Source organism: Hippocampus bargibanti, linkage group LG01 (genome assembly GCF_051943395.1).
Source record: "Hippocampus bargibanti isolate YZ-2025 linkage group LG01, ASM5194339v1, whole genome shotgun sequence".
NCBI classification, from domain to species: Eukaryota; Metazoa; Chordata; class Actinopteri; order Syngnathiformes; family Syngnathidae; genus Hippocampus; species Hippocampus bargibanti.
Genome location: NC_142734.1, coordinates 16431363 through 16449755, shown reverse-complemented (window position 1 = coordinate 16449755; position 18393 = coordinate 16431363). Strand labels below are relative to the sequence as shown.

At 43.5% G+C, this 18393-nt stretch overlaps 1 protein-coding gene across 4 annotated transcripts in view; it reads left to right on the top strand.

The window, feature by feature from the left end:
* The window catches only part of LOC148903333 (receptor tyrosine-protein kinase erbB-4-like), a 221306-nt gene that overhangs the window by 148347 nt on the left and 54566 nt on the right, over positions 1–18393 (top strand). For all 4 annotated transcript variants that reach the window (XM_089000584.1, XM_089000589.1, XM_089000575.1 and 1 more), the window contains 5 exons: positions 5783–5917; positions 6947–7012; positions 11610–11728; positions 12348–12489; positions 16899–17012. In XM_089000584.1, the coding sequence (XP_088856710.1) occupies positions 5783–5917; positions 6947–7012; positions 11610–11728; positions 12348–12489; positions 16899–17012 (576 nt within the window). The remainder of the gene's footprint in view (positions 1–5782; positions 5918–6946; positions 7013–11609; positions 11729–12347; positions 12490–16898; positions 17013–18393) is intronic.

The following is an 18393-nucleotide window of genomic DNA, read 5'->3' as shown; positions in this document are numbered from 1 at the left end:
GTAAACCCAGCCTCTACTGTAGCACCTTACAATATGGTGTGCCTTATATTTGGACAACTTTTATATATTTATATATTGTATTTGGAAAACATTTTTAATTCATTTAAGGTGCGCCTTATAGTCCGGTGCGCCTTATGTGAGGAAAAAGTTTGAAAATACACCATTCATTGGGCGTCTGCCTCATACACCGGAAAATACAGTACTTCCAAATGCACCTGTGTTATGCGGCGAGACAGAAAGCAGGTGGAAAAAAATGTAAAAGTTCACTCAGCCTGATCCAGGAAGGATACTTTGAGTTTTCTTCTTCTTTCTTGAGTTTTATTTGAAGTCGCGGTGGATATCAGTTTTCGGCAGACCACAGGTAACACTGCTCTCCAGGCTGTCCTTTCTCCCTCTTCTTCCTCTCGAAGTGACGTACTCAGTCTGGTTTTAAAGGTGGTTCAAGGTGGTTGGAATCACCTTCTCAGAGACAATTAGTGGTCATTTGACTCTACTGTTTTGGGTGGGGAGAAATGCGCACCTTTCTCCCATCCAAAATCCAGAAAAAAACGAAATCATTCAACATTTCTTTTGGCATCATGACAACCTGGTCACGTTTATTCTCCAGAAATATATCTGTTCATTTGCAATCATGCGACATCATTTCAGAATTGTAGCTGCAAAGCTGTAGCAGAAAGGAAAGTAGTAATTGGTGTCAAAGACGTATTCGTGAAGTTAAAACATCTCACCTGAGATTTTTTTGAGTCAGAGAAACTAGGTTTAACCTAGGTTGCTTCATTTGAAGTTACTGGGAGGTTTTTTTGACGAAGTGAGCATTTACACGTCTACTTCCGGTGCATTGTTTAAAAAAAATGTACATGTAAGCCATTTTGAAACTTTTATGGTATAGTTTGTGGTGTTGGAGGTCTATTTGCAGTAGGGCATGTGTGTTAATTGCCATTATTTGAGAATTCTTGAGTTTTATAATGTTCTTTTTTTATTATTATTTTTTATTATTCACATTTATGATCAGCAGTTGAGATATGGGTGAATACAGCTAGACTACGATGATGTTTCCAATCGAGGAAAGAAATATATCTGACCACAAAAAAAGATTGACAGCAGTTAAGCAGCCTAACAAGAACGTATTTAAAAGGGAAACAAAATATTTTTCAAATGACTTAAATAAACAGCCTCCATGACATTAATTTCAAGATAACACAATAATTTAGTCTACAAGAGATAAAAGCATTGATAAGTGTCTCCCGGTTTACTTATCGCCACATGAATGAGAACAATGTGCTCAAGTCAAGTTATTGCATCCTAATCGATTTGCCCGATAATTATTCATCTACAAATGCCATGTCTGTTCAATTTTCTAAACATGGACACAGCAAGGGGGTGAAATGACGACCATTTTATGTACCATGAGGCCCATAAAGTATTATTTTCAATTTGCAGCACGGACTTTGAGGGGCCCAAAGTTATCTTTTTTTACACAGATGGAACCTGTGCTTAAAACTTATTGGAGAAGAGAGCAATGTCAACATAGCAGTGGATCAGTTGAACATGCAGAGCTGCAACTCCTCATGGGAACTAACTATCTGACCTCGCCATGGCAAAATAGTAATTGTAAAAGTCTGCACGCTGAAGCCTTTTTACTTTCCACAAAATTTCTTGTCAGAATTGATTTTTAGTGCTTCCCTCACCATTTTTTACCTCCACCTCTCCTCATATCAATGTTCTCTTTCTGCGCTCATCTCTCCTCTTCCCCCTCTCTGTCTCTCCTACCCTTTTTATGACCGCCTTGTGAATCACACAAGTGCAGATGACAATGGGGTGGGCTGCTCATGGGGGTGAGGGACATTGCGACAAGCGGGTGGCTGAGTGTCGATATCGCAGCCTGATGGGAAGATCGAAGCTCTGCAGGCGGGCAGCGGAAGTCGTGGGAGGTTGTCGGGCGGGGGTGGTGCGGGTGTTAGGGTGCTGGACTCTACGACAGTGATTTCCCGCCATCGTGCTATGAGAGCTAATCAGATGTGCCACGGAGCAGGAAAAAAATATATAATTTCAATTAATTAGTATTTTTTTCATGATGCATCATCTATATTGGCTCATTGAGCTACAGGTATATACAGGGTTATCCAAAAAGATGCGTACTCATGAAAATTTCAATTGTGGCTTTGATTAAAAAGCTCGTCCGACCAAGTTGTCAATCACTTTTACACACTCCTCTCCTGGTTTGCTTGCAACGAAATGGTGGACATTTGCAACACAGCTTGGAAAAGCCATAAATTGACAAAAAATTGACAGAAATAGCTGAAACTCTGGTGACAGTTTTCCATAAACTGAATAATGTGTGGTTGTAATTTGAAATAAATAGTTTATTAATCAAAGTCACAATTGAAATGTTCATGGGTACGCTTCCTTTTGGGTCACGCTGTACAAGCAACTTAAAGGACGAGGAAGAACAAAGAAATACTAAGTGCAGAGCACGATTAATAATCATGATATATTGTATTTATAAGCGCCTTTCAAAACTCTCAAGGGCACTTTACAGGCACAGGAAAAGAACATTTAATGTATGTATCCTCTGTATTTGGTGATTTGACTATTTTTATGTCAACTATATGTCATACATATACCACACATAATTGTTGAGAAACACTCATCTAAATAATAACACCATGCAAGGATGAAATAAGGATGCATTGTTTTTAGTGGTGGGCTGTGTATATCACCCCTGGGCCTTCAGCAATAAAAAGTGTGGTGTGATTCACTAAAGGGTCCCGTTAGCCAGGAAATAACTTGTAAAGAAAGAAACACTGTCATTAAACTGTTTTTACCATGAATTACGATTCATGACATGGAGTCAGAAGTCGCTCTTTCATACCGCAGAGAAGAATTTTTTAATGATGTCCATTTTTTCTTGAATAGTCTGTCTTGAGAATGGCGGTAACAGTAAATCTGCAACAAAATCTATTTCTCCTCCTACTTTATTGTCGGTTGACAAAACCACAATTAAATCAACACAACAATGTATTTGCTTATGCAGCTCGCTACAGATACAGTGTGCTAGCTCTGGCTTGTATGCTCTTGTCACTAGCGGCAAGTGATAGCCAATCATAGTTTAAGAAAACTCTGCACGTCACCAGCTCGAAATCTGACTACTTAAAGAAACATACATTAGTTAAAGCAACAGAGTCATCACCACCACATAATGCGACAGGGCCTGCGGAACTGATTGTGGGTAGATTTCTGATCTTGGTAAAAAATGATGGCTGGATTGTGATTGGTGAAATGCTTGAATACAAAAACACACATCTGGAAGCAACACAATAAAAGCAATGAAAGGAAGCTGAAAGACATCAGAATCAGAAAGCCTTTAATTGTCCCGCCATGGGGACATGTGCAGTCCACAGCAGCAATTTGAAAGGGGATGGGGGTGGGGGGTGAAATGATAGAAAAACGAAGGAAAAAAATGACTTATTTAATAAGAATTCATGGACTAAATATAATTCACATTAGTCTGTGATTCAGATGTTTTTAGGCCAGCAGAGAAAGCCTTGAAGGCCCTAACGGCCCGCCACTGATTGTTTGTGTTTACCCATAGCCAGTTTGATTGTTTTATCTGTTTTCTATTATCATTGGTGCATGGTTCATATTCCTCTATTTACTTTTGTATGCCTTTCATCTTACTTCCACTGGGCTTGGCTGCTTATATCATAATGAACGCTGCCGCCATTACTGCATGCCAACTGTGTGGTCCTGATTTGAATAAAGCAGAGCTAGTGTATGTTTTATTTTCTCTCCTCAACAAATGTAAAACACTCCCTGATAAATTATCCATTTTGACGGGAACATGATGACATGAGACCAAGGCTGCAGGGCTGTGAGCCGTTCAACAGGCAGACAGAACGATATGTCACTTCTAAGAGGGCTTTGAATAGATGTCCGTGCCTTCACTAAGGCCTGCGTCCTTAATCATTATTTCAGATGGTGATTAGCTTCCTCTTTGTGTGTGTGTGTGTGCGTGTGTGTGTGTGTGTGTGTGTGTGTGTGTGTGTGTGTGTGTGTGTGTGTGTGTGTGTGTGTGTGTGTGTGTGTGTGTGTGTGTGTGTGTGTGTGTGTGTGTGTGTGTGTGTGTGTGTGTGTGTGTGTGTGTGTGTGTGTGTGTGTGTGTGTGTGTGTGTGTGTGTGTGTGTGTGTGTGTGTGTGTGTGTGTGTGTGCGTGTGTGTGCGCGTGTGCGTGCGTGTGTGTGTGTGTGTGTATGTATCATGCATCCAAATGTCTTAGTTTAATAATCACACCAGGGAGATAATATCCGTCAACGAATCGAGCTCTAATCTAAAGCACATTGTTACATTTTTTTATGAAATTTAAATCATTAGTGTGTGTGTTGCTATAGAATTTGGCAGTACAATATTTGATATTCTCGGAGAAGAGGATGAGAGGTGATTGCATCCAAATCCCTAAACTAGGTTAAACAACAGTCTAAGAAGGACACTGATGTTGTTTCTCCTTCTCCTACGGGTCACTACTCGTGGCTGGGGGAGGGATTACCGAGGCATCATTTCATCGCTTTCAAAAATCTGTAATAGTAACCAGGCAAGGGATTAGGCTTCATTACCGTAGTCCATGTGTAGGCATCTATTAAGGAAGATGGCTCGGCAAGAGAATCACTCTTGTGATTGAGCGGATAGCGAGTAAGGACTTTAGTTTCAGTACAAGACCACTTCATTGGACTCAGTGAGGTGAAGCAGGTCAATCGTGATTATGAGGGTTTTTTGAATGCTGGAAGTTTGTGCTGTTTGCTCGTTTTTTTTTTCTTAGCACAAAAGATGACAGTTTTTGCCCAAAACCTTTTTCAAGAGTACTGAGACGCCGAGGAGTATAAGCATTTTTGTCATTTTCAGAATGTGGCTACACTAAGCATGAAATCATAATGTTAATTGCTATTTCATTGTCATTTCAGAATTATACAACCAAAATACCACTCAGAAGATCAATTTCTTTTTTTCTGTAATCTCAATAGAAAACGAAACAAAAAGGTCAGCACCATAAAAATGAAAACTGACATTTTACCAAACCTCCGGGTCACCCTTGCAGAAGAAAACAAAACAATAGAAAAATGCAAATTCCAATATTGCCCAACAACATCACTGTACAGTCGGAGACTGTGAGGTGATATTGTATAATACAGTCGTCTGATTTGGGGCAGGGTGGGATTGTTTCCTGCTCAGTGACGGTTTGGATGTGGCTGTGAATGGCGTTTTTTCCTTTTATGTGCCCGACCAGTTCAGGCTGTCATCTGCCTCCTGCCCAAAATCAGCTGGGAAATGCTCTAACAACTCCCTGCAACCCTCTTCGTATAATTTGTGTTGAAAATGGAGAGATGGATGGAATATCACTTCAAAACAATACTTTTACAGACAAAATATCGGAAGACACATTCTGGCACAAATAAATGGTCATAAATGAGCTGTGTTTTGACATGATCACCAGCAAAACAAATGAATGAATAAAATAGTCTGAAAATAGCCCTTTTCTGTTTGACTGTGTGTGTGTGTATTTTTGCAGTAAAATTGTATTTTAGGAGGAACTATGAAATCACTGTCCTATTGAACTTTTCTGTCAATAGCATTTATCTTCATACTCAAATGCACTTTGTTGAGCTCTCTATGCAGGAACTCTGAGATGATTGGGGGTAACCTTGGTCTATCGATTTCCTGCCATTGTATACTCCTCGTATATATTCATGGTGTGTGTTCAGTTCTCCGGCTTTCATTCCTCTCCTTGCAGAGATTCTGAATGGAGGCGTTTACGTTGACCAGAACAAATTCCTGTGCCATGCGGACACCGTCCATTGGCGTGACATCATCAAGAATCCCAAGGCCGAGCTACTGGTGGTGCCGTCCAACAACAGCAATCTGGGATGTGAGTACTTTACCAATGTGCAAGCCAGTGGATGACAATGACACTTTTTGGAGGTGCTCCACATGCAAAGCCACTTGAGGCCCGCAACTGCTTCGTCACTGTGTTTGCCTATCGGTTAACCGGGGGCAAAAATCACATGGTGTTAAAATCAGCGTGTGAACGTTTGCGTCGGTGCTGCGGCCGCTCCACAGCGAAGCCCATAGAGCCGCCGTCTCACCGTGCTCTTTTTAAGCCTCAACCAATCTGACAATTGCTCGTGAGGGTTTTGCTGGTGCTGCTACTGCTTGTCTTCAGGCCCTCCAGTCCGTCGGTCCCTCTTCTTTACACATAGGAGTCATTTCTGTCTGGCGGACATTCAATGTCACAATAAGTGGCTACTCGTGGCACATTTTTGGGGGGAGGCAAGAGCCTCTCTTCGCATTTCAAGTATTGTAAGATCAAAGCCATCAGGATGAGCAAAAAGGACAGCTGTGGTGCCAAACATTGAGCATGCAATGAGAGTTGGGGGGGTTTACTTGAACTTAAGTTCACTTGACAAAAAAGCCTGATGACCTTTTGTTTTAAGGTTGAGTCTTGGAACCTGCAGGGATCTGCATATCGTGCGCTTGCCAAAGTAATGCTGGTCCCAGCGGACACTTTTGAGTGTTGAGTCACTAATGAAGGGGGATGATGAAAAGCAAAAGCAAAGACTATAGAGGGGGTGTTGCCCTAAAATGACAATGAAATATGTGGGAGTTGGGGTTGCCAAATTGGAGACCCTTGGCAGGCAGAGTTTAGAATTTGCATTCAATGCAGTGGGCCTGGTGACAGTCAGAAGACACTGTTCCACTTACTATGCTATTAACATCAGTCAATTAAGACTTAATGACGACAGATACAAAGTCCAACTTTCCAGCAGTAAATGATGGAAGAGAATGGCCATTCTGCATCGATACTTGGAGTGTATTACTGTGGAAGTTTTACAGCTTTAGATCGTGTGTTTGCGCGCGTGTGTGTGTGTGCGCGCATGTGTGCATGTGTGCTATGCAGGTAGACGCTGTCATCGCTCCTGTAACGGGCGCTGTTGGGGTCACCAGGATGACCAGTGTCAAACCTGTGAGTATGCAACCACATCAAATAAATTTTTGAGAAGTATTCACTGTCTTAATTAAAGGAAATCAAATGTTTCAGGGCAGAAATATTTAGTACAGTGAGACCTCAATTTACGAATACCTTATGTTACGAACTTTTCATCTTACGAACGTCAAATTTATGAAAATTAAACCTTATAATAAGCACTATTTTAATAATACACACCCACCACAGCTGGTCCATCAAGCACACGACCTTTGGATCTGGCGGAGTGATCTTCGGTGGAAGCACACGACCGAACAGAGCTCCAGCCGGCGCTACTTTCCACACCCCCTCTCATTGAATGCACACGTCGATCGCCTACTTGGAGCTTTTTGCTGATAATTTTACTATGATGGGACCGAAAAAAACCCACCACAGGCTCGTGTGCTGCCCGAAGATGACACAAAATAAAATCGCTGTCACTGAGAAGAAGGAGATAATTGAAAAACACCAATGAGGTGTGCGTTTCTGTGATTTAGTGGCCGAGCACGGCTATGCTAAGTCATCCATTGATACCATTCTCTGAAACAGAAAAGCCATCAAAGGTGCGTCTGTTGCAAAAGGTGTTTCCGTGCTCTCAAAGCGACGGTCTCGGGCAATCGAAGAAGTTGAAAAACTTCTGTTAATTTGGATTAACGAAAAGCAGCTATCCGGCGACAGCGTGAGTCAAGCTATTTTATGCGAGAAAGCACGGCTAATTCACGCCAATATCGCCATGCGCCAACCTGGAAGTTCTGCGCTTATTGAGGATTTTAAAGCCAGTAACGGATGGTTCGAGAACATCTGGGTAGGAGATGGCTGCAGCATCAAGTGAGCTCATAAAGGCAATGTTGGCAAAGTGAAATAATGTGCAGGCTTTTACCGAACAGTTCCATTCAGAAATCAATGATACAATCATCAACGTGATGAGCGATAATGTGATGCCTCAGCTTCGTAACACCTTACAAGTCAGAAAGCAACAAGTGTCAACAGGTTTTTAATCAGCAAAAATGATGAGGAGTCTCCAAAGAACAAAGAAGAGAAGCCACACCAGAGGTTAAGTTACCAACAGTCCTTATGGAAGGTGACTCTCCTTCCATAAGCCATCAACGACTATCAAAAAGGTAAATAAAGCGTTATTTTACAGCACAGTTTATTTCTTTAATTACAGTCCTCATGTAATGTGCCTCTCTTTCCAAACAACAATTCCCTTTGATCTTCGACCTCCAACGCCATTCCATCAAGCCATCAATGACCATCACAAATGTAAATAAAGCGACTTTATGAAACAATGCGGTGTATTTCTTTCTTTCCAATACAATAGCACATTTATTATACATAGAATAAGGTATGTTGTGTGTCGTACTAAATTCATCCTGTCTACTTGATAACTAATGTTAAGCAGATTCCTTACTTACAGACAGTGTATTGTAGGTGTTCAAATACCTGACACGTTTCGGCGACTACTTCCGCCTTCGTCAGAGTGTCACGGATGTTGCTGTGACGCGCCATTTTCAGCTGGTGTTGCTATGAGGGCACTCTGACGAAGGCGGAAGTAGTCGCCGAAACATGTCAGGTATTTGAACACCTACAATACACTGTCTGTAAGTAAGGAATCTGCTTAACATATGTTGTGTGTCGTTTTAACGCTTATTTAGTTGAAAAGTATATTTTATGGAAACCCGGGAACTGATTATTCCCATTTTAATGGTTTCCTATGGGGAAAAATGTTTGAGATACACACTTTTCGCCTTACACACTCTGTCTGGGGACCAATTAAGTTCGTAAGTTGAGGACTCACTGTATTTCAATACATTGGTTTTATCTTTGCAGAGGCAGCTCTTAAAATAAATGAGCAGCCTTTTTAGATTGCACGATTTGAATTCATGATTTTCAATGACCTATTTTGATATTTTGTTTGGCTTTGTTTTTTTCATTCTTACCTCAATCACTGCCATGCACAAATTTATTCTGGAATTGAAAATATGACATTCCCAAATTTTTTACTGTTTTTGTTTTTCTTGTTTGGGTGCCGATAAAGCGTTGGCCATGGCCTCTGGCCGTGTTTTTTCCTTTCCACAAGGGTGCCAAATTTCCTTTTTTTCATGTTATGCTTAGTTCCGGCTTCAGCTGTTGTTAAAGCCATACACAAACCAATATGTATGTACTGCATTGTATTTTGGACAGCCGTCCTCATTTGAAGCTCATATTACTCCAGACCCAAATAATTTAAGAAGTCTGAGGTTTATTGCGCTGCATTGAATGTTTATGTAGTCCTAATACTCAATATTCTATTGGTCCTGAAATTCAAGTCACAATGACAAAAACCCTGGCTCTGGAGTGGACACATTTTTACACATCTGGCAGTGAAAGAAATCAAATTTGACAGTGGAAAGCATCATAATCCGCAAAAAAAACAAGTACATAAACTGAAGCTTCAAAATCATGTACGGTCAAGCACATTCTCCCTGCTCGCAATATTCCTTCTTTTGTAAGGGTTGTGCCATCTTAGTCTCAAATTACAGTGAGACCTCAGCTTACGAACACCTTACTTTACAAACTTTTCGGTTTACGAACATCAAATTTATGAAATTTAAACCTTGAAGTACGCACTTCTTTTCGCGATACACATCCACCACGGCTGGCGGAGTGATATTTGGATCTTCGGCGGAAGCACACGAACGAACAGCGCTCCAGCCGGCGCACCTTTCCACACCCCCTCTCTCTGAATTCACACATCGATCGCCTGCGAGGAGCTTTTTGCAGATAATTTTACTATTGTGAAATGAATGCAAGATGATCCCCTAACAATCACCATCGAGGAGAAGAAGGAGATCATTGAGAAACACGAACGAGGTGTGCGTTTGTGGCGTCACATGTGCACACCACGGCTGTCATGTGAATCTCTCACGCTGTGTGTCACTTCCCTGAGAGTAACATTCTACGACATATTCTACAAATAATGAGCCCGGTACCGTTCACCATTGCTGCCATCCTTCGCCTAAGAGCTTTACACAAAGGTGTTATTTAGTCGATGCTTTCACGTGACTAATGACACCGAAATTGTCACGTGCGAGTTGACAGCTGGGGCGGGACCGCCGCTCGCGACCTCCGCCAGCCGAAGAAAACACTTAAATTTCATTTCATGTCAACGAGTCGCTGTCACCTCACCAGTGACATGATTACGATGCATGGCGCCTCGCTGCGTCTTGTGCTTGCAAGTCCAACAGTTTGCTTTGCCGGAGGTGATTGTTCGCCGCGATCGCGTAAGTTTGGTGCTTTCCGGGATCGCGAATGTGCGTGTTGATCCCCTCATCACCGATACTGGGACAGTTCAACGAGTCGCTGTCACCTCATTAGTGACATTATTACGACGTGTCGCTGTGTCTTGTGCTGGCAGGTTCAAGAGTTTGCTTTGCCGAGGTGATTGTTAGCAGCGATGGCGTAAGTTTGGTGCTTTCCGGGATCGCGACTGTGCTGGACGGATCTCCCCGCCCGCCTTCTTTTGTCGCGTTTTATTCCGCGTCCGTGAAATAATTGGACTCGCGCCTTTTGTTGTAATAAAATGTCTGCCAGCACCTACGGGACTCGAAGTGGATGCAGATGACATCGAGGAGCTTGTTGCTGACCATAATGAGGTCCTCAACACAGAGGATTTGATTAGCCTTCAAGAGGACAAGCAGAAGCAGGCCATCCAGGAGTTGATGTGCAGGCTTTTATTGAACAGTTCCATTCAGAAAAGGCTATACGAATCATCAACATGATGAATGATAATGTGATGCCTCAGTTTCGTAAGACCTTACAAGTCAGAAAGCAACAGGTGTCAATTAAGAGCCATCAATGACCATCACAAATGTAAATCAAGTGACTTTATTATATAGTGCACTGTATTTCTTTCATTACAATACAATACCACATTTATTGTACATAGAATAAGGTATGTTGTGTGTAGTTTTAAGGATTATTTAGTTGAAATTTATATTTTATGGAGACCTGGGAACGGATTATTCTCATTTTAATGGTTTCCTATGGAAAAAAATGGGATACACACTTTTCGCCTTACACACTCTGGGAACCAATTAAGTTCGTAAACCAAGGTCTCACTGTATTGATCTAAGGAAATTAGGAATTATACCGCTTACAAATCTAGCCAATTTGCCAATTTTTAAAAAAGATGATCATGATAACGAATGACATAATTTTTAATCAATCAAGATGTTGTTTTTTTTTGTAAACACCTGTGAGGTGGCTCATCATCACAACAAAACTTTAATTTGAAGAAGACAGAATTGGTTCAGCTTCAAACCTGCAGCATATTTGATGCAGCAGTGTCAGCCCACAACAGTAAATTCCAGTAAATAAGCAGCTTGCTTGTTCAAGCATAAGAAAAAACTGCTTTTTTTCTTTTGAATCTTATACAGGACTTTTCGTTAAAGAAGGACTCGAGTGACCTTTTACTTGTGAAGCCCCTAATTTGTATCTGCCTGAATTCCATATCATAGTGTGTCGAGGGCGGTGATATTGTCTCCTTTTTTGTTTAGTTTTAGTGTGTGTGAGTGAGTGTGCAGCAGACCTTTAAAGCTCTTCTCTTTGTGGGCAGTGACGAAGACGGTATGCGCAGAACAGTGTGACGGTCGATGCTTCGGGCCGTATGTCAGCGACTGCTGCCACCGCGAATGTGCTGGTGGCTGCTCGGGACCCAAGGACACAGACTGCTTCGTACGTGCACACGACCTGCTCTCATCCCTGCATTTCTCTTGAACCCGTCCTTCAACGTGTCTTCTCGTGCGCAACATCTCTGTCATTTTCCAGAGTGATTTACTTTGTTTACTTCATGATGCATTGTTTGTCATTTCACAAGGCGGTAAGAGTCTGCTGCGCAGGTGCTCTTCAAAGAGCAAATTGGTGATTCATTGTTCCAATTAATATCCCTCTTGTCACCGAGAGTCGGCCCTGTGCGGACCACCGCTGCTCGGTGTGCACTGCGAGGTGTGATATTGTAGCTGTAATTCACAGGAAGGGTCATCCAATTCAATTATTGCCGTTTCGGACTGTGGCCACTGACAACAAAACACTTAAAAGTTTTACGGCAAAACATTTCAGCATTTACATGCTGGCAGCGGATAGATGGCTCCAATTTGTCTCCCATTTGTGGCGGCAAGTATGACTCACGCGTTGCGTAAAAATGAAATGCATCTGTAATAGTATTTCATTCACAACAGCTTCTGTGAGAGAATTATGACCTTCCGATGGCCTCCATAAATCCTCCGCCCCGCATGGTAGCACTCGCTTGTATCTTCGACACCCTAGTTTATGCCTTTTGCCACCTTTTTTTCAGGCTTGCACCAATTTCAACGACAGCGGTGCATGTGTGACCCAGTGCCCTCAGCCGTTTGTGTATAATCCCACATCGTTCCAGCTGGAGCACAATCCAAGAGCGAAGTACACCTACGGAGCCTTTTGTGTCAAGAAATGCCCACGTATGTTCACTTTGTATCTTTACATTACTGCATTTTTACCAATAATTTAAGTCATTGAATTCGAGACAAGCTCTCAAAGCAAAATAAATGAGCAAATAGCTTTCGGCTCTTCACCGGTAAAAAGAACCATCCTGGATCCAAGATAGAGAAATCAAGGTTGGGCAATGAACCAGATGTTATGCACATCCCATACACACAGACTCAGACAAATAACACATCAAGAAGATGTATTAATAAAAAGACTAAGAAATCACAAAGGGTCAAGCAATTAATAAAAACAAAAAACCAGGACAACCCGATAAGAACAAAAGGCAAGTTCAAATGGAAATCCGGAAACAGACAAAATTAAATTCCAAAGGTCAAATATGAGAAAGTTAAACCAGAAGCTGTTAACAAACAAACCAAAATAGTCACAAAATAAGAATCTTTTGGAACCAAAGCAACTATAAACATGGATGAAACATCTTGAGAATCTCTCTTGAGTATGAACAGCAAGCAAGGTCAATAATCCGACAGTGACTGGTCACCCTGGCAGTCTTTAAATACACCATGACCTCCATTGCCTCCACCATGCTTCAAAGATAAGCTTCTTTGGATCATAAGCAGATCCTTTCTTTCTCCATACATTAGTCTTTCATTCACTTCACAATAGATTAATCTTAGTTTAGTAATATTCAGAAATTTTAGCCACTCTTCTCTGCTTTTGTCCATTTTGTTGGATATCACAGCCCCCCAGGGGCGCCCGAGAGGGGGGGAGTATGAGCACCCCAACAGGACGGATATAAGAATGATGAACCCGGACAACGGATTAACGACGACGACAGTACAGTGCATCTGCGGTAAAACCTGCAAGAATCAGAAGGGTTTGAAAATCCATCAAGGCAGGATGAAATGTTTGTCCGCGGCAGTGACGACACAACGCACAGAAGTTACTTCTGGTCAGACGGAGGAGGAGCCAGGCCCGGAGGCAACCCACAGTGCCCAAAGCCTCCAAGTGTCATCAACACCCGCTGCCAACAGTTCGCATGCCACCCCAAGCCCCCAAGAGACTGTATCACCTCCCAACAACCTACAAAGCCTTCAAAGCCAGCAAGCTTCAACAGTTCCACCTGGCGGAGCGCCTTCGGCCCAACCAAGGATCCAGTGGCCTCAATCCTCGAAGAGAACTGATTGGAAGCAGTTTGATGAGGACGTGGACAAGGTTCTGGAAGCGACATCCAAGGGGGATGTGGACCTGCGGCTGGGAACTATGACCACCCTCATAGTGAACTCAGGCACCAAAGCCCACGCCAACGGCCTATGCTCCATGCCGCAGAGCAAGGAAAATCCAGAGCCTGAGGGAAGAGTTGAAGCTGTTGAAGAGGCAGTATAAGATCGCAGGGGAAGTTGAGAGAGCTGGCCTAGCGGACCTGAGAGCAATCCTCAGGAAACAACTCTTGACCTCGAGGAGGGCAGAGTTCCACAGAAGAAGGCGGAAAGAGAGAGCCAGAAAGAGAACAGCTTTTCTGGCCAATCCCTTCAAGTTGACCAGGCAGCTTCTTGGTCAGAAGAGGGCTGGTCACCTTACCTGTTCCAAGGAGGCCATCAACAACCACCTCAAGGCCACGTACAGTGAACCTAGCAGAGAACAACCGCTAGGTCCATGTGATGCACTGACAACACCACCAGAGCCTACATCAGACTTCAACCTCAAGGAGCCCTGCCTAAGTGAAGTGGTGGAAGTGGTGCGGAGAGCAAGGTCGAGCTCATCACCAGGCCCAAGCGGAGTAACGTACAAGATATATAAAAACTGCCCAAAGCTCTTACATCGGCTTTGGAGGGCCCTGAAGGTGATCTGGAGGAGAGGAAAGATCCCCCAGACATGGAGGTATGCGGAGGGAGTATACATACCCAAAGACGAGAGGTCTGAGAACATCGACCAGTTTCGTGTCATCTCCCTGCTGAGTGTGGAGAGTAAGACCTTCTTCAGCATTGTAGCCAGAAGACTCTCCAGCTTCCTCTTGAGCAACAAGTACATCGACATATCAGTGCAGAAGGGAGGAGTACCGGGCGTTCCTGGTTGCCTGGAGCACACAGGCGTGGTAACCCAGCTCATCAGAGAGGCAAGAGAAAGTAGAGGTTACCTGGCAGTATTATGGCTGGACCTCACCAATGCCTATGGCTCCATACCCCACAAACTGGTGGAGGTTGCACTGGTGAAGTATCATGTACCCCAGAAGGTGAAAGACCTCATCCTGGATTATTACAGCAAGTTCAGCTTGAAAGTCTCCACTAGCCAGCTGACATCTGACTGGCACCAGCTGGAAGTAGGCATAATCACTGGGTGCACCATCTCAGTCATCCTATTCGCACTGGCTATGGGCATGCTGGTCAAGGCAGCTGAACCAGAATGCAGGGGCCCTCTTAGCAAGTCTGGAGTAAGGCAACCTCCCATCAGAGCCTTTACGGACGACCTCACAGTGACAACAACAGCTGTACCAGGAGCCAGGTGGATCCTCCAAGGGTTGGAGCGTATCATGGTGTGGGCACGCATGAGCTTCAAACCCGCAAAGTCTAGGTCCAAGTTCTTGATTCAGGGGGTGTACGATGTCCTTCCAAGCCCATCTAATCTGTGCACTTGGGGCACCACAGAAACACTGCATGCCCCCTGTGTTCCAAGGTTGGGACTCTGGAACACATCTTGAGCAGCTGCCCCAAGGCCCTGGGTGAGGGTCGTATCGGTGGAGGCACGACCAGGTCCTCGAATCCATCGCTGAAGCAATCAGCAAGGGGATTGCGGCAAGCCGTTACACCCGAGCCACTGCGAAGACCATTCACTTTGTTAAAGAAGGACAAAGGTTGAATACATCAAGCAACCGCTCTGCTGGTTTGCTCTCCACGGCCCGAGACTGAGTGATGACAGTTGACCTGGAAAGGCAACTGAAGTTTCCAGCACACATCACCCAGACCAGGTTGAGACCTGACATCATCTTGGTCTCTGAGGCCACAAAGCAACTCTTCTTGCTGGAGCTGACGGTTCCCTGGGAGGAGAGGATGGAGGAGGCTCAGGAAAGGAAGAGGGAGAAGTACCAGGAGCTGGTGGAGGAATGTCGGAGGAACGGGTGGAGGACGAGTTGTATGCCGGTAAAGGTGGGCAGTCGGGGATTTGCCAGCCACTCCCTGAGCAAAGCCTATGGCACACTGGGCATAACAGGTACAAACCGAAGAAGAGCCATAGGCAACAACGTGGAGGCAGCAGAAAGAGGCACCAGATGGCTCTGGTTGAGGAGGGGAGAGCCGTGGGGGCAGTGGAGCAGTAGCATGCCACTTGGACACAGGCCGGGTCCTTGCAAACCCCGGTCGGGTCGCCTGGAGGAGGGTGTCTGTTGAAAGACCCGAAACACCCAGTGATTCTAGGAATCAACACTGATGATGTGTCCAAGTTTGTGCATCAGCAGATGTATTGTTAACTGATATACTTTCAAATATTTGCAAAAGAGTCTTTTGTCTGCAAAATGAACAATGGGTCAATTCTCACCCCCTAAAATGTTTACAAATCATGAACATATATGTATAATTTGTTTTTCCCATGTTGTACAGGCCATGGAGGCGGCACTCAAAATCTTGTTTAGTGTCAGGATTCGCCGTGGGGTTCCCAGGATCCAGTGTGGCTTGCCTTCTCCCTCCTGTTGAGATGACTTTGATTTGCTCCTCGCAATGTGGACAAGTTTTGCTTGGCAAATACCATCATCCCTCTCTTTTGGCACACCCAAACCAAACTTACATTTTTTATTTTTGTCACTTGTATATGTGACCTTGTTTTTTGGTGTTTGCCCAGAACATTTGACAAAAATAAGACCCCATCTGATAAATAAAAAATATTGCCTTGAGGATGTCTGCCAACCACACACCAACACTTGAACACAAAACTCTGCAATCCACCAAACTGTGGCCTTAGATTTAGAGGAGCTGATGTCCTGTCAGTTTCACACACTCAATGGACCCCCCCCCCCCCCCCCCCCCCCCGCAGATCAACTGCCAATAGTAAAATGTGAAAACACCACTTATCCTGTTGAGTCTCACTTGAGCTGATCTTGAGAAATGGGGAGGGCACTGTGACGACACGTGGAAATTTTATCGACTTGAACCAGACAGAAAAGAAAGGGTTACCCTTTAATGAAGTGTCGGGAGGGCAGGATATTGCACTAATGTAACACCACACACACCGGACCCCAATTTTGTGAGTAAAATAAATGCATATGCATGTGCAGTGGTTTCCTCCCTCCTGTTTCCCTCATTGCCCTCATCAACATCAGCAACATACTCTATGGCTTGGATCTTATTGGGAACATGATTCAAATTCCCACCCTAAAGGCATCCTTACATCTGCATACTAATGAATGCAAACATCTTCTGTGTGCATATGTCAGATAACTTTGTGGTGGACCATAATTCCTGTGTCCGAGCGTGTCCTAGCAACAAGATGGAAGTGGAGGAAAACCGCGTCAAAATGTGCATTCCATGCACAGACATCTGCCCCAAAGGTAATCCAAAGTAGGAACCATCCTTATTTGCATTGCACATCGATTTCTTGCATAGACGAACAAAACAACCATTATGCCATTATAAATTGGGCACATTGTCAGGGTTTTCAACAGGAAGCCAAAATTGAAGTAAATGTTTTGTTGTCATATCTTTTCTTGACGTTGTATTTTTTAGGGGGGTCCGGTAATCAAGTGGTTAGCACGCCTGCTTCACAGTGCAGAGGTCCTGAGTTCAAGACCTAGTCCAGCCTCCCTGTGTGGAGTTTGCATATTCTCTCCTCGGGCCTGCGTGGGTCTTCTCCGGGTCTTCCGGTTTCCTCCCACATTCCGAAAACATGCATGGCAGGCTGATTGAACACTCTAAACCCCTATGTGTGATTGTGAGAGTGACTGGTTGTTTGTCTTTGTGTGCCCTGCGATTGGCTGGCAACCAAACCAGGGTGTCTCCTGCCTAGTTATCGAAGACAGCTAGGATAGGAACCAGCAACCTTGCAAAGCTATTGAGGATAAAGCAGTCTGGAAAATTGATGGATGGATGGATTTCTTTTTTTTAGGTTGCCGTTTGTATAGCAGGGATTGTCTTTGAAGTGCAAAGCCAAAATAAAATACCAAAACAATATATTTAATTTTCCTTTGACAGGCCTTCTTTCAGTTTTTGCACTTTTCCAGAAATTCCAACAATGTACAGTGCATGTATTTTCCATTGCCATATGTGAAAATAATTATTATTTTCATGTAGGCCAGTTTGATTCATTTCACTGGGGTTGCTCAAGCAAGGAATTCCATATACAGTAGACACACTGAGTAACATCACAAGACATCAGACATCAGTGGTATTGTATCTGACTGAAGTAACCTACCATGGTACAGCCAGACCGTGCAGGAAAGTGGGATATGAAAAGAAATTCTGTCACAGAATGATGTGTGCAAACTATGATGATGCAATCCCAGAAGATTTGAAAAATCATGGTTTGATACCATGTGTTTATCAGGAAGAAAATGAAAATGTCTGAGAAGAAAAGATGAGCCCTGGGTGCCCAACATTCAAGATCTGATTGTGACAATAGAAGGCATTTATATTGCTGATTATTTTGCTTTGTAAAAATCTCATTAACGGGCTGAAACGAAAGCCTTCCCCTTCTCTCCATCCTCACAAGAGGTTGCAAATAAATGTAAGGGTTTGACACTTCCGATGGCTCAAACTCTTTCAGTTTGATGAAACCAGACAAGATGGTCTGCATCAATCCCGTCTCAGGCCAAATCTGTTTTATGTCAGTTCTTCAGCACCCTCAGCCATTCTTTTGCATTTGCTTGTAAACAGCTTAAGCAGCTGTGCCTTTTTCATCTAATAGCTTTATGATATCAGATCTGCAGTAGCTCA